The following is a 16,646-nucleotide window of genomic DNA, read 5'->3' on the forward strand; positions in this document are numbered from 1 at the left end:
CAAATGTAATCCTCCTTAATGGATGTGTAATATTTACACTTATACCATAATCGCTTAAACATTCATTTACAGGGCCATATTTGGTTGTTCGTGGCCCTGACAGCCTATTCATCAAAAAGTAAATGTGCAGAACCTCGCGCCCCCTGCAGCAATCAATCAATATGCTCTTCTCCCGGCTACCATCAGTGCAGATACGTCTCAGGCCAAAATTAATCACTGTGAAGTTTGCATAATCCCCCTCCAGTTCCCCTCAAGCCATTACCTCACGTTTGAGAACCTTTACCTTTGAAGACCATTTTGATGACTGAAGGGATTAATCAGAATCTCCCATTCTCAAAACGGATGAAATTGTAAGAGTTTATGCAGTGAATGACATGATATATAAAAAGGGGGCATTTATATTCAGCGATTGAATCTGTAGCTTAACTGATTGTCTGAAGTTTCATTTGAGAAAGTGTGCATGTTTTACATCACAAAGGTCTCAGCCTTCCTCTTTTGAATTATGGAAATTGGGAAATGACTGAAAAGTATTCTGATTTTTATAAATGTTTCTTCATCAGATTGCCTGCTGGTACAAAATATTTGCACAGAAAAACAAGGACAAATAATTTGATGTTTCTGTTTCCTTGTTTTGAATGTCACGAGAATCTTACAAAAGATTGCTTTTTTACCTCCTTTTTTTAATTTTAGGCAGCCTCTACAACAAAAATGTTTGATCTCGAAATGAGAGTTAAACTATCAGCGTGTGTTGTTGACACAATAAATATATGACCTTACAACATTTAATTCTGCTCCTACATGAAACAAAGCACTAAATATAAATCTTTTGTTGACGACTGTTTAAAAATCTGACTGCTTCAAAATAGTGTACAAGATGAATAACCCGCAGAAAAACTATTTCATGGATTCTGACCCAGTTTATCACACAGCTTTAGCCTGATTAGCCAGATGACAAATAGGTGGCAGCAGAAATGATATCAGGTTAACACCAACAACAAAATAATTGTATAGTACCATATGACTTTACTTACAAAATGCCAAAAAAGGAAATCTCCTATAACTCAACCTGTATAGTGCAGGGGTCTATATACCAAGGCTGTATCCCTTACCCTGTATGTTAATCTCTCTGATTGATGCTATATAATGTAAGATATAATGCTATATCTTACAAAACATAAAGAAATACGGAGACTTCAGTTTAAACCATCTTTAAATTCCTCTGTATTGTCTGTTTGGCAACTCCAAATGCAAAGACATAGAGATGATGAGAGAGTCTGTAAATATACATGTGCAAAACAATACAAAAAAGAACAATTACACAGTTATTGATGGTCATATATTCTCATATATGCCTAATTTACACAATATTGATGTTTAAATGGATATCAAAAATCCATGGATACCATGACACCTCGAAGCGGATACTAAGCATTTATTAATGAACTTGTCAACAGCAGTAATAGTTATAGAAATTAATATCTTTTATAACCGCTTAAGATGTCTTGATAGCTTCTGGATGAGGGTGGTTACATCCTTCAAATGATAATCCACTCCCTATCAATGATAACAGAGGCACTAAAAGTAAAGTGTATTTTAACTATTACTGATAAATATCCGGATCACACAATATTACAAAATTTAATGGTGACTGAGTATGTTATGTTTGCCTCAGACCTGGAACAACACTATGATTTAATGCAGCATTTCCCAAAATAAACACTGCGGTGATTTGCCCTTTTCATTTGGTCCCATCTGGTGCTGTATGTTTACATAGATTTGTAGAATCAGAGTTTGTCATCTCATTTGGGCTCTCAAAAAATCTTTAATGTCCTCTCCGGTTTGTGTCTTCAAAAAGATAACGTTATGCAAATTCATGAGAAATAATTACATATCAGTAGAAGATATAAGAAGTATATGTATATGTATTTGAACAGTATATTAATTTCCTCTCTTACATTGCAGACAGTGATGTGGTTTCATATTAGTGCACTTAAAGTGATACATAAATATAAGAAATGTGAGGAGCAAAAAAAAGTGACAGCCCGTGGGCTGAAAGTGATTCATTAAAGAGGAAAACACTTTTTTTATACATGTGGTAGCTTAGGGTGGACACCGTTTTATAAAGTGAGTGGTCCTTAAAGTGGCAATAAGCACTTCATCAAGCAAACAGTTATCATCAGTTATAACAGCAGACATAAAGAGATTAAGACAGAACCAAATTGTTCCCTGAAGAGGGAGAAATGTCACTAATGTTACACATCATTAGAGCTGCAAAGTATAGGCTGTGCTGAATAAGGGGATGGAATGTGAATATGCTCATAACTCATAAGACATTAGTGTTTAACTGAAGCAAAACTGGTCTTATTTTGTTACTTTTCAATTACTACATAAAACATTTAAATCTTCTATATAATGAATGATCACAATAAATCGTGGACAATGCTTTGTTTCTCAATGATCAAAGAGCAAGAATGTAAGCACCCTTGCATGTTGCAGTTTTACACCGATGCTCAAATCTACAGTCACACAAATCTAAAATCGGTCTGGCACACCTGCCAGTCCCAGCAGCAGAGGAGCAATTTACAATGATTTTTGTTTTCACACATCCTAAGTGGCCAATTCTGCATCCCAGAGCTCAATAATGTTGATATCACATTTGGAAGTGGAAGAGTGATTCTGGGAAGAGGTCAGGACAAAACCAGACATCAAGCAAGTCGTAGCTTTGAGTCTGAAAATGGACATAAAACACACAGTCGTGTTTTAGAAGGAAAATTAGGGGGCATTTACTTTACTTTACTTTACTTTACTTTACTTATTAGACTCTCCTGACACAGGTGACTGAAGAAGTCTGTCCTTCTGCTAATTTTGAGGGTTTCCTCATTGTTCTAATCAGTCATGAAAATTTCTGGCAATTGCACCTGATCAGAAGACTAATATCACATAATACATTAGGAAGCCTGTTGAAGTTTCACATCTGTACACAGAATATTACATTCACAATTTTTTTTATTAATGATATATTGATGTTGCCATAGAAACAGTTGTTCAACCACATCCCTGCCCCTGTGCATTCATTTTACTGTATACTAAATTCTCATCTTGTTTTAGACTGGCTAGTCCGCACATTCTCACCCGGCTGATTTCCTGTCTCGGTTGGCAGACGTCAGATGTCCATCACCTGGGTGATGTTCATCCCTGACGATTATGTTACAAAATCCTTGAACCTATGGCAACTGATTTTTTGTCTATATTGCATCTTGCATATACTGACTGTATTGTTGCTGCTGACTGCTTAACACTTTTGACAAAACTATGATTGAGTCAAAACTTAATTTAACCAAGGACCATTTGCTTGAGCTGAGAAAAAAAAAAAAAAACTAAACAAACAAACAAAAAAAACATCAATGGGGAAGTGCCAAGAACTTCAGTTACTTAATTGGCCATTTAAGGTTGGCTACAAAAGCAAATGAACCCTATGGAATTAGCCACTGTGACGTCAATATGCCAATGTATCACTGTGTTAGGATACTGCATGTTTGTTACCATATATGGATGAAGGGTGCTGTGCTAATTTATCACCTAATGCTAGCGAGCTTGGTTAGCAACCTGTATTCATAAAGTCATATCATCATCATTTGCTAAGTAACTGACTAATAAAACACTAGATTTTAATTCACCAAAAGTGGAGTACAAATTTCTTGGTCTATATCACACAGGAAGTTGTAACATTAGTCAGCTAATCCATTAAACATCCTCCAAAAGGCGCCAACAGCACACACGGTGAAGAGCATCAGTGTAATGGCTCAGAGTAGCACAGATGACTACTAGCAGATGCTGATGGACTCCAGCTGCCTGTGTCAGGACACCTGTCAATTAATGAGGCCACACTGCTAACGCACCTCCAAGTTGATGAGTTATAAAATAAAAATTAACATCACACTAAACATAATTATGATCAAGAGGGAAACTATCAAGCATCACTTTTTTTGTAAACCATTTTTCCTACCATGCTGTTAATATGTATTTTAATACTGTAAATTTAGGCATTGTAACATGTGCTTCTTCTGGAATTAACTCCCTTTTCAATCCTCAAGTGGCCATTAGAGGATCTGCACTTCTGCTAGTCCATGGAGCCTTAATTTTTTCAGCCTCAGAGGTTTGCTCAATCCACATAGACTTGTAAATTGAAATTACTAATTTAAAAAAAAAATAAAAAAAATAAATAAAAACTTAACAGAATTAAAAGTTCTAATGCAAAATAAATCATCTATTTCTGGATGCTGGAGGTATGAGTGTAACTGTTTTGGCTGGCCTATGTGGCAAAGAGCTATGCTTTCTCTGTGCCCATCCAAGAGTTTTATGTTGTTGCATCATCAGTCAGCAGATATGTGCGTCTAAACAATGAACCTTAAAAGCTTATGAGGCAACTTGCTAACAAGCTGATAAGTTAGAACGCCACCCTCTCATGCAGGCATAGTAACGTCTTCTTCATCTTCTTTTAAATGTCATATCTGGTAAGTCTTGCACTCAGAATCAGCATCTGAATGGACTGTTGTGCCAAACAAATTTAATTTTCCAAGATGAGCTATATAGTCTCTCTATAGGCTCCTCTTCTTTGTATTTTTATTTTAATTCAATTTACTTGTCTTTATTTATTTATCTATATCTTTTATTATTTACAAGTCCATGTGTAATATGGCAATAGTAAACAAAAAGGGAGAGAAAATAAGTCAAAAGATGCAGAAAACAAGAAGCACTTGACATGGTAACTTCCCGGCTCTAAAACAAACTTAACAGGACAGTGGTCAAAATCCCAGCGCTGAGCTTCAGAATTAAGAGTAAAACCCAATGTGTGATATCGCAGCAGCTACAGCTTTGTTTTCTAGTTATGATCCTAACACGTTGTACACAGATGCAGAGCATTTTGAGAAAAAACATATAAACATGGAAATTACAGCAAAACTTGTACACCATTTTCAGCTTGAATGTACCCCTGCTGTCAAAAGACACGAGTCAGTCTTTGTTTGATTTAGTCATACGGAGGTTTAAAATGATTACATTTACATTGCAGTTGAAATGTTCTTGTCATCTCTGGCACACAGATTGTTGCACTTTTGACCCAAATAGAGGGCTGGGGAACAGGAAATTGTTGCAGCTTGTTGCCTCCTTTGTGCCATGCACTTCACTCAGTTTGCCTCATAAACACTAAATAAGTACAAAATAGAGCAGTTATGCGACAGGAACTGATGCTTTTGAACAGACTTTGTACTTACCTTTCCAAATACTGCATTGTACACTGGTACAAAAAGGAAGCAAAAGTGGAGCTACTTGGTATAACTAGTGCCACAATACTCAATTATCATTATTATAAGGTATTTACCTTACAATATAAACCACCCTGAGGCAACTGTTGTGATTTGGTTTGATTTGGCACTATATAAAAAAAAGTTAAATTGAGCTGAATTAGAACTCTAACAGTTCACCAACCAAACATTTTAACAATTCATGATGTCATCTGATGCTTTTTTGTGTTGTTATTTTTTAATTGTGTATTTTATTTTATTCTAATGTATTTTCTTTATTCCAGTGTTCAGCACTTTCGTCAGTGGTTTTCTGTTGGCTTAGCTTGGCACCCATTAAAATCACATAAAAAACTGAAAGTCACTTTTTGTTATGATCCCCGCTTGATTTGACACAAGTCCATAAATATTGTGATATTGTTTGTGTGGCCGACCTATTCCTATTTTACTCTCCCAGCTTCCCACTGTAGTTGTTGCTGATTGTAGAGGTGTAGCTACCGTACTACTAAGGTATGTAATTTCAACAAGGTGTTGATTGTGGCACAACCTTTACCGCTGTACATGATTGTGTTTCATAGCTCAGCTATTTTCAGAGCAGTAAAACTTCACTGGTGACAACATGCTGACATAACATTTCACTTTACATTTTAATCAAGGCTGAATGGTAGAAGAGTAAACAAGCGCAGTGAAGGACACATAATGTTCAGGAGGACCTATTAAATGCTGTATTTGTTCAGTGTCTGCTGAGATTTTTGGATAATGATGGCTTCTGCTGCTATCTATCATCCTCCAAAATAAATGATTAATAGCGTCAGTCCACTGACAGTCACTTCCAACATAAAACAGAGTGAAGAAGGAATGTAAGGGATGGACAAAAACATGTGTGGCGCGAGGCTCAGAGACTGCAGCTGCTATAATCAAATAAGGCTTCGTCTTCAGCGTGCATTTATCTTTGTCATCATAAGACTTTCAAAGGCTCAGCAACTCACGACTACTGATGTTCTGCCTTTTGTCACATCCCCAATTGCCTTTTATTAACCATTCTCCGAAAGATAACTTGGTGTGTTTAAATTTTACAGACCTGCTCTGGATGTGATCTAAAATAGGTCATAATACAGGATAAAGGATCTCTGCCTTTAGCCTCAAAAGTGCAGCTAAAAAGAGACAGTACTTAGGGCTGTGTATTTACTTATATGTATTTACTTATTACTGGGATTTTCCTGAACAATCATTTCTAGGATTTACAGAGAATGATGCAAAAAAAAAAGAGAGAGAAAATATCCAGTGAGCAGCAATTCTCTGGGTGAAAATGCCTTGTTGATGAAAGAGGTCAGAGGAGAAAGGCCAGTCACTTTTTTACCTGATAGGAAGATAATGCCACACAAATAACCACTCTTTACAACCAAGGTAAGCCGAAGTCTATCTCTGAATGCACAACACACCAAATTTTGGGCTGCAGCACTTCTGTCAGCTAAGAACGGGAAACTGAGGGTACAGTTTGCAAGAGTTCATCAAATTTGGAGAGTGGATGATTGGAAAAAAGATATCTAGGCTGATGAGTTTCAATCGCTGCTGCAGCATTTGGATGGCAGGGGCAGGGTTTTGTGTAAACAACAAGAATAAGAATAAACGCATGAAAGCCATTATCCCTTATAACAGCCATTCAGACTGGTGGTAGCAGTGTGGAGGATATTTTAAGTCCCAAGTGAGCATTATTTAAATGCTGCAGCCTATCTGAAACTAGTATTGTTGCTGACCATGTCCATCATTTATTACTAAATATGCCTAAAATACAACAAAGTGTAACAAATGAAGAAGCCAATAAATGCATACTCCTAATAAGTGCATACTCCTTCCTAAAACAACACTCAAGATCAAATGTTTCATCTAAAACATTGAAACTGGCCTGAGGGTGGCAGCAGAGGAGAGGTCACAGAAGAGTGTTTCCCATGTATCGTGGTCATTTAATAATAAATCTGCCATGTTACAATATATTACTTTAATTTGGATGAATTTGAGTTTATTTGTTATTCTAGTGTCCAGTGTGGAAACTTCAAACATGTTACTGTGATTGGTTATATAAACTCATTAATATTGTATTCTCTTAGATTTTTAGAATTGTAAGGTATATAATATGACCACTGTTTCTTTCTTATTTTCTTTCCACTGCTGTTGTCATGAGACATTGAAGGATATGCTAAATATATTAATGTTTGTCAGCGATTTTCTGCCACGGTCGCTGGCTAATCATCAGAAAGCAAACATTAACTTGAAGAGTGTGTGTAGTGCAAATGTATTTTTGCAAATGCATGTTTGGTGCCATCTGGTGACTTCAAGCACAGGAGCTGAAGCATTTAAATCAAGGGCCGGGCATCTGATAAATGGAACAGAACAGCTGCCATATTACTCGAGCTGCTTGGTGGAGTAATGAACACACCGCCAAACAAACTTATTCTGGAAGATCCCCGTGCCTTGTGAACTTATGGAAAATATAACACTGTACTGTATTGTGTTGTGTTGTTACGTAATGCAGTGTTTTTGCTAGTTACTGTACTGGAAAGAAGGAATTAACTCCTCCTCTATTCCATAGTCTGGATGGGAATTTAGTGAAACGAGCTAAAAAAGTGTGTAAAAACTGCTAATGATGTTTGGAGGTTCCCAAAGGAATGTATCACGAGTCATCACTTGCGAAAACAAGCAGCCAGTTGAGTAATCCCCAGTGACTGTAGCGTCAGTCTAAGCAAGACAGAACAAGAAAAAAGCTTTGAATAGTTTTACTAAATTCATTTTTTGGGATGGAAATGGACTCATAAAAGATGGGGAAGACTAGAAATTCTAAAATACAATCTTTTCACTAAATCTAGTAAGTATTGACATAGGTATAGAAAATAACATGTGAGATAAATTTTAATCTGCAGAGGAGTAATTTTGTAAGATTTTGCTAAAATATGCTGCATAATAACAACCTTATTGGAATAAAATAGATATTTTGATGCTAACCATGCAGTAAAAAATGTGTACAGTAATGTTTTTAATCATTCCCCTGAGTAAAAGTAGAGATTACTGCTAAATCTTGTGATCATGTAATATTAGGTGCTTGCTTCTTTGTGAGATATGATTTCTCACAATGGATGGGGTACTTTTGTTTCACGATGGACACGCCTGTGCTTGTGTTAGCACAAGCACTGTGGAGGTGTAATTACACAAGGGAGACGCTCTCTGCAAGACCTGAGAAAAAGAAGTTGACGCTGCTGTCTGGCACAACGCACATATTTTTCTCTAAAAGGTACTTAATTATGCTTACTTATAATAGGACTCGAACTTATTTCTGTCTTGGTTATCATCTGTAAAAACAACGTTTCTCTTGTTCTCGTATACTTAAGGTATGCTCGTTTTCAAACACGCCTGCGTCATGTTAAGTTAATTCTTATGAGAATGTTATATTTGAGGAGAGATATAAACCAGCTTTTTGGAGGTAATTAATCTTTTCAACAATTAAATGTGTTGCTGCTAGCTGGTGAACTGTCAGTGGGTATTGTTCTAAGCTTTCAATCCTGCTTCTCTTGCAGTCACGATGCCAGAAACAGCTGAGGCTGTGTCAGCCACTCTCACCACCAACAGAAACTGCACTATAGAAATAACCAATGTCAGCGGTAGCTACTGCCTCATTAACCCCAAGTAAGTCTGCAAAAGTCTTTGTCAGTTTAACACTTGTAAAACTGATTAATTTAGAAAATAAATGGATAACATTTAGGGCCAGACCTGAATGGCTGAATGTTTACTTCATAAAACATAAATCAATGAATGACATTGCAGAAAAAACATTGTGATAAACAATGGAAACTTCACAACATTATACATTAAGTTCACTAAAATGCTGCTTCTAAGCTCATAAAAGCAACAATAAGTGACATGTCCTGCAGTTCATAATTAGGTTTGGCTGCCTAGTGTTTGTGAGTCACTGTTATTAAAAAAAAGGATAACTAAGTTACATATATGTAATTATTATTTTCTTTTGCATAACAGCCATGTATAATTTGGGGGTCACCACAATCTCCACCATGTGTTCTTTCTAACAATTCATAAACCTAAATTTCACAAGGAGGGCTCAATGGCACTGCAAGCAAAATACAGTGCACCATCTATTATAACATTAATAAAATATTAGTTTTATATAGCCACCTACTGTATTTCTCAACAATGTAATATCGATTTCCCCCCCCTCCAACCAAAAAAAGGAGAAAAAAATTAATAAAACACAGCAACAAAATAAATATAAACAATTCATGTCTGTTGGAATCTGTGCCATCCTTCTACATTTATCTAGCTGTGGGAAGACAGGCCATATTTTGGATGGCTGGTTTTCATGTGTGACATTACTTTGCTGAGAACATCCACCTATCCATCATGCAGTGACACACACTGCCTCATTGCACATCGCATGCAGGTACACTCACTGTTGCTTAGAAGTCCACAGTAGTACTCCCAGTCACACTCCATCCATCAGCATAAGATGTTTCACCCTGGATAGCCCAACACTCAAAAAGTAAATTGACAATCTCCACAAAAGTTACAAAAGTGTGTTTTTTCATCAAAAGTATGAGAAGTGTGACATAAAAGTTGTTAACTGATTAGTAGTGACGGTAAGGATTTATCTCTTGCTCTAATGTGTAGGGTGTACATGAAAAGTGGCTTCTGTCAACACCCGCCCCAGCCCACGATTCGTACCACCAAGACAGAAGTGTGCTCCTTCACCAAGGATGACAACACTGCCACGGGTGCCGTCGGCATTCTAACCTACGATTTGTTCCATATGCAGAGCCGGGTTTGCTCCGAGCGCATGGCTATCATGTTCTCTGTGCCTTTTGACCACAACCTGTATAAGAACCAGCTGGCCATAGGTGTGTTTGAGCAATCCTGTGCTTGTGACAAACAGCTGTATGGCCGGATGTATGATGGGAAGGATCTCAGCAACTTCACCCGCTCTGAGGCAAATGGCTGTGGGCTGGAGTACAAGGCAACATATGTTGACCTGAGGGCCACAATGTCTACAGTTGGAAAAGCCATGGTTAAAGTGGAGCTCTATGATAAAATGGGTCATTAGTGTGCAGTCTACTGGTGTTCTGCTTTTCTGTGTTTTCTTGTTTTTCTAGTCGCAGAAAAATAAACTTCATTTGATTTGACGACTCTTGTCATCCTAAAAAAAACATTTAGGAGAAGAGGAAGACTGATTTTGCTGTCATCTGCATTTTGTGTCTGCTGAAAGATATCAATATCTGACAGCCACCTCATTGATTCTCCATTAGCTTAGCTCTTGGGCTCATGTACACTGAATACTCTATTTTCGTTTATTATGGTAATAAAGCATTCAGACCCAATGCTTGTGCTACTTTGAGTGGGATATGTTTTCATTCATATGCTTTCATTATTACTGATGAACTGTAATCATTTTTTAATCTCTTATCTGGATCCGTCCAATTCTAATGAGCAACAACAGATGGAAAATCTGCATAGATGTTTTTTTAATTTCTACGAAAACAATATTGTTCTTCCTTCGCTGTTAGACTCTCCATCTTGCTTGATTGTGTGATATTTGGAATGCAAGAGTTTCAGCAAGGTACTAAGCAAAGTATTGCTCCAGAAATGTCTGTCTCAACTTGTTTGATCTGCTTTTTTTACTGTTTCACAATACAAGAGGAATGCCAGTCCCAAACCACATTCATGTCTTGTTATTATAGGCTTGAAGGGCTCACCTCAGTGGTTGGGATCCAATGGGAAATTGTTGGAAACTGTTCAATTTAGCCACAGGCTAGGGTGCGGCTGTTTCATCCCACAGGGGAAAAGAGTAATATTTGTTCTCATTGTCTTCTTTTCGTGTGGGTCATGTGTTTGGAAAGAGGGTGTGCTATCCTGTATTTAAGAAGGGGTGTACTTCAATTGGGAGGGTTTTCTGAGTGATTAATACATCCTTGGGGGGAAAAAAAGAAAAAGAAGAAAAAGACAAAAAAGGAAAACCAACTAGCAACTTTTACTGTTTTTGGACTTCAAGTACTAACAGCGCTTCTCAGCAGGTAAGTCACTTCATTTAGGGAAAATACATTTAGAGCAATGACTCTCTTAGCTCTTATAATTTGTAAGATATATAGAACTTTGATGAGGCTTTTGTTTGATTTCTTTAATGTATCTGCTGATAAAATGAGTGATCATGTTCTTTCACTTTATCACTGTGTAGTACTAATTATAAAGTACTGTCACTGGAGTGGTACACTTCTTTTAAAAGACTGCAGCAATTCTATGTTCTCTTGTAAAATCTCATTAGCCTGTGAAATGCACTATTTTTACGCAGTGACAGTCGATGTGTGCTTTTGAAGGTCAGCGTAATGATATTAGAGTACATCATCAGAGACGAGGTCGAACCTGAGTTCTATATTGTTATAAGTTTATTCCTATGATTCTCACTGCAGTTAGGAGGAAATAAACATCCAGGTTACAGGTATGAGCTGGTTGACATTTAAATTATTTTTTATTAGATCAACAGAGCTCGCAGCCACTGCAACATGACAGAGACAGCTGAAGCTGTAGCTGCTGACGTGAGCAGCAAGAGAAGTGTGACCATCGAAATATCAAATCTCGCTAACAGCTACTGCCTTATTAACCCCAGGTAAGCCCAGCACGTGTTGTGACTTTTCGGGCTTATATGAAATACATAGAAGACCAAAAAAAAAAATGTTGAATGTATTTTTCTATTTGTGTACTAATTAGGGTATACCTTGAGAATGGGGATGCATACAACCCACCGCAACCTACAGTGCGCCCTCTAAAGACAGAGGTTTGCACATTCTCCAAGTCCAGCAGCAAAGCAACAGGAGCTGTTGGTGTACTGACCTATGACCTTTTCGAGAGGTCACAGAATGACTTCGCTGAGACTGTGGCTCTCATGTTCTCCGTCCCCTGGGACTACAACCTGTACAAGAACTGGTTTGCAGTGGGCATCTATAAAAGGGGCCGTAACTGTGACAAGGATTTGTACAAAGAAATGTACTATGAGAAGAATCAGCATGAACATGGGTTTGTCAGGGAGGAAGCCACTGGGTCAGGAATCAATTACATGGGTAACCGCCTAGATATCAGGGCCACTATGTGTCCTCTAGGCAAAGCTATCATGAAGGTAGAGGTGTGGGATAAGCTTCTTACACCCATGGGCCAGCAGGCATATTAAAGGGCCCCTTGATACCAGTTTTTTTGTCATGTTTCCTGACAGCAGAATTCATTCTCTGCCTTCTGCTTCTTCCTGGTAGACTGTTTCTAATACAGCAGGCATGCATGATTTAACAGATGTATTGTTGCTGACATGTGTCTGTATACCTGGATATTACCCTTCAGTAAATCTGCTTAAGATATGAATTTAGTTTGTTTATAAATTCACCCCCCACCCTCCCAGCCCCCCATCACACACACACACACACACACAGACACAGACACACACACACTGTATAATCACAGCTTCTCTCTGTTTCAATAGCATTCAGTTTTAAAATGGAATCTTTAGAAATGGAAATCAAAGGATGACTCACCGGAGGATGAGGGCATATAGCTTAATGAAATACGCTGAAAGCTTGTCTGTATTTACCTTGACACTGTAGTCTGAGGAATAAAATAAACCTTTTTTTCTGAAGCTATTTGTGTATGACTGTCTGTTGACTGAGTTTAGAAGATGCAAAGGGTTTAAAAAATGAGATTTCCAAAGCATGCGCCATGTGCTGTGCATTTATAAAGGCTTCATAAGGATCGATCTGAAGTGGAATTGATATAGACAAAAACAAAGGGTCCTGTTTCTTTTTGGGTGTCCCCTCCCCCCATGGCTGAATTCTACTTCATCAAAGTCTTGGTATCACTTGAAAGAGAATTGTATTATTTATGAAATCTTTACTATTGTAATAGCTATTAGCTATGTTACGGCTAAATTACAAAATTTGCTGTAAAATCAAAGCATTCAATATCTCTAAAAACATGCAACGCAAGTCTGTGTTACTGGTTAGCCAAAAGATCATTCAGTATGCATGCCAAAGTATCCTTGGGATAGATACTGTATGACTGGGTGAATGAGGCATGTTAAGTGCTTTGAATGGTCAAGTAGAGTAGAAAAGTGCTATTTTAGAACCAGTCCATTTACTGTTAATTTGCAGTAATAACTTGTAATGTAAGCTCATTACTTAATCTTTATGAAGCAGTAAACCTGAGATAACTAGACCTGCTTTCTTGTGATTATCATCTTGTCAAGTTGGATGAGATTTGGGTGAAGACCCTATTTTTGTAACTTGTGATACTTACTAAAAGCTTATAACTATTTAATTGGGTAGAAATTACCATCTTGATGTGTAATGTCATCATCAGATTTTATTTTCCAGTAATGGCACAGCCAATTCTTTGAAGAGACAGTCATTAACCTTAGGGAAATATGAGCTTGTCACAAAGAAGGCACAATATCTCCTCTTAATTCACATCTTGTATGAGGTTATTATAGGTTCTGCTTATTCCATCTACAATCTCAATACTGCCTTCCTGATTCTGTTTTCCCATTAGATTTATGGTGGTTTCGCCGTATTAACAGTTCAAACCACAAAGAAGCTCAGATCAAAGGTTCTGCACTCTGTCACCTTTGCATTTGCATAAAAGCCAAACATAGAAAAGAGGCATAACCTCAGCATGTTTAAGCACAATCCCTGAAGCACTGTTGAGTGACACTGGAGAAACGAAACAGTCCCTATAAACAGATGGGAACACTAACAAGAAACTTTTAGGTGTTTTTTTTTAGGTATTAACTTAAGGACAAATGCCTGCACATTCCTTTCAAATTTTCCTCTTCAATCTCTCCTTAGTATTTACTATACCTGTGCACACAAGTACACATTCATTATTTGCATCATACTGTTTACTGCGTGTGTTTGTGTAAGTGTGCTCCAGTATTTGCATCTACATTAGTATGTACAGTATGTGTTTGCACCCTTTTGTGGTGAGCATCTCTTAGTCTGGATACGCACCTGCGCCTGCAGATATTTTATATCAAATGCATTCTTTTGTGCATTCTTTTGTGCATTATGCGATTTGTATTTTGAAGCGTAAAAAATCTTTCAAGAACAGTGCAGGATTAGACTCATAAGCAAGGAAGAAAAGATATGAGAATTTTTTTTTCTAGGTAGATAAATATAAGAGGCTCAGCATTTGAGGACTGAAACAGATGCTAAACACGAGGGAATCTGACTGCTTTTCTGATAAAACCTTCTGTTCCAATCCTTCCCGGATGTTAAGAGGCAAGGGAAGTGAATAAAAGCACGAGAGGAGCAAAGTCAACATGTCTTTTTATGAGACATATATCAGCTGATCACATTTAAACAACTGCAAGGTTCTAGTTACAAACACTACAGGAAGTTGAGAAAAAAATTTTTAAAGCACACAGCAACTCAAATAAAATTGGAAAACATGGGAAAATATAAAAACTGTTATTTATTTGCATTTTTTGGAAGCATTTTTACTTTATAATGGCATTTTCTGCATTATTATATCACAAATAATAATTATTGAATTCATTTCTGGCACTACTAATATAGTGGCTACATTTTTCATCAATTTTCACTTTATTTTTAGAAAAAGAAAAAAAGACACATGAAGATTTGGAAAGGAGTGGCTTCCTTTCCATAATCCCCACCTGTCATTTCCTGTGTCTATTTAACATATTTTTTTGATAATTCATTCTTAATGTTCAATTTCGGCTTCCAGTTTATTTTGTTTTACAGTGATTCTAATCGCCTACAGTGTTTAAGAAATATATTTGTCAATCTGGTCGTGCAAAAGAAATTTCCATGATCTAAAGTTTGACCGTGGGCCTATACCTCTGTGTAAAAATCACCCAGGTTATAATCAGCTGCATAAAAGATATTATTGCCCCTCAAAATAAACAGGCTTCTACTTAAAAAGGTTAGTTTGTCAGCATCGTCAACAACAGAATAAGCTCTCAAAGACTGCCATCTAGAGGCCTCCTACATATATTATCTCACACAATTACCTGCTCTAAGCATTTTAGAGACAGCTGGGGAAAAGTATTTGGGTAAAAACCTTTTCTAAACTCTACAGTTTGTATACAACATTCATAATATAATATGTCCCATGAATAGCTATTTTAAATTCTTGGTTTTAAGAGGTAAAGCTGGCTTTGTGTCCTTCAGAAACTGATTACTCCATGTCTCCTTCTCCTACCACCAGCTACAAACATGTCTTGACATCCAGCAGTGTGTGGTACACTTTGATAGTTTGCTGTGCATCTGACCGGATGTGTGTCAGGCTGCTACCCAACACCTGCAGCCCCAACTCTGGAGCTCAGTTTCAGGCTTCAGTCTCAGTCAGGTTCAGTCTCTGTAAGAGTGGGAAAAAGGGGGGAAGGTTGGCTTACACAGACGTGCTTGTTTGTTTTGTTTTCGAAGATTTATGCGGTTTATATTTCACAAACTCTTAATAATTCCTTTAAGCTGATACATGAAGGTCAAATGTCATGTTATTCCTGGCAGGCTTTGGGAACTGTCATACCATTTTAGTTTGTTATTTTTGAATCTCTCAGCATGTAGAGTGACACAGATGTGTATCGTGTAACAGTACAGATAGCCTGAAGGAAAACACTTAGGTGTTCTTTATTTTCAGAAGTTTTACATTAACAAAATCATTCTTGATGCTTTGATTCCTCTAAATATTTTTAATCTTGTAAAAAAGGATAGCGATTTGAATTTGAAATGTTCAGCTTTTTTTTTTATTAACACTAAGCATATTCATTTAAACTTGAATTTATCCTGTCAGTCGACCTACTTTCCTTTTTAAACCTTTAAGAAAATAAAATTCCAATGCAATAACCCCTACATAAAATTGCTCCATAAAGTAGCTAGAATTGATATTTTTATGCAAAAAGCATTAAAAAAGGATATTTGTAGTGATGACCTCACAGAAAAAAAATAGTTAAAATAAGTGAAACCAGGCTTCCCTTCACACTGAAGCATTCCCATGATTCCCAGCTCATTATTGGTTATCCTGCTTGAACACTTGGTTTTTTGTTTGTTTGTTTTTTTTGCTCAGAATTGCTCACAATATCCAGCTGTTTTGAATAAAAAGCACACTTATTGTTTCTGCCCAGGGCAAATTGGCAATTAAAGTAGCAGGTTTAGTGAATAATGTTCAGTATCTGCTGGATACAACAAAGAAGACGTTTTCTCACAAGTTTGCAGTATCAGCTGAAAAAAAATGTGTGTTTACAGTTCATATATATATAATTTATCAAGTTCTCTTGCTTTTTCAGGGATAAAT

At 37.0% G+C, this 16,646-nt stretch overlaps 2 protein-coding genes across 3 annotated transcripts; both read left to right on the plus strand.

Annotated features, from left to right (window-relative positions):
* Window positions 1-8,423: 8,423 nt before the first annotated feature.
* On the plus strand, window positions 8,424-10,678 carry LOC146388259 (uncharacterized). 2 transcript variants are annotated; one of them, XM_084925447.1, is made up of 3 exons: window positions 8,424-8,586; window positions 8,870-8,978; window positions 9,975-10,678. In XM_084925447.1, exons 2-3 carry the CDS (start codon window positions 8,875-8,877, stop codon window positions 10,402-10,404), a joined length of 534 nt encoding a protein of 177 aa, XP_084781573.1. In that variant the 5' UTR covers window positions 8,424-8,586; window positions 8,870-8,874; the 3' UTR covers window positions 10,405-10,678. The 2 variants fall into 2 exon arrangements, with proteins under 2 accessions (XP_084781573.1, XP_084781572.1); XM_084925446.1 differs by lacking the exon at window positions 8,424-8,586 and adding an exon at window positions 8,630-8,775.
* Window positions 10,679-10,788: 110 nt separating this feature from the next.
* apnl (actinoporin-like protein) lies at window positions 10,789-12,975 on the plus strand. Its single transcript, XM_084925448.1, has 3 exons — window positions 10,789-11,371; window positions 11,831-11,961; window positions 12,063-12,975. The coding sequence occupies exons 2-3, from the start codon at window positions 11,858-11,860 to the stop codon at window positions 12,517-12,519; spliced, it is 561 nt and encodes a 186-aa protein (XP_084781574.1). The 5' UTR covers window positions 10,789-11,371; window positions 11,831-11,857; the 3' UTR covers window positions 12,520-12,975.
* Window positions 12,976-16,646: the final 3,671 nt, after the last annotated feature.

This window comes from Perissodus microlepis, chromosome 4 (genome assembly GCF_051167445.1).
Source record: "Perissodus microlepis isolate ML-2025 ecotype Zambia chromosome 4, ASM5116744v1, whole genome shotgun sequence".
Classification (NCBI taxonomy): Eukaryota; Metazoa; Chordata; class Actinopteri; order Cichliformes; family Cichlidae; genus Perissodus; species Perissodus microlepis.

Excerpts from the sequence above, each read along its gene's own strand:
- apnl (XM_084925448.1), top strand. The coding sequence starts at position 11,858 with ATGACAGAGACAGCTGAAGCTGTAGCTGCTGACGTGAGCAGCAAGAGA. Across the intron at positions 11,962-12,062 it reads TACTGCCTTATTAACCCCAG|GGTATACCTTGAGAATGGGG; the intron begins GTAAGCCCAGCA and ends TGTACTAATTAG.
- LOC146388259 (XM_084925446.1), top strand. The coding sequence starts at position 8,730 with ATGAGAATGTTATATTTGAGGAGAGATATAAACCAGCTTTTTGGAG. Across the intron at positions 8,776-8,869 it reads TATAAACCAGCTTTTTGGAG|TCACGATGCCAGAAACAGCT; the intron begins GTAATTAATCTT and ends CTTCTCTTGCAG. Across the intron at positions 8,979-9,974 it reads TACTGCCTCATTAACCCCAA|GGTGTACATGAAAAGTGGCT; the intron begins GTAAGTCTGCAA and ends TCTAATGTGTAG.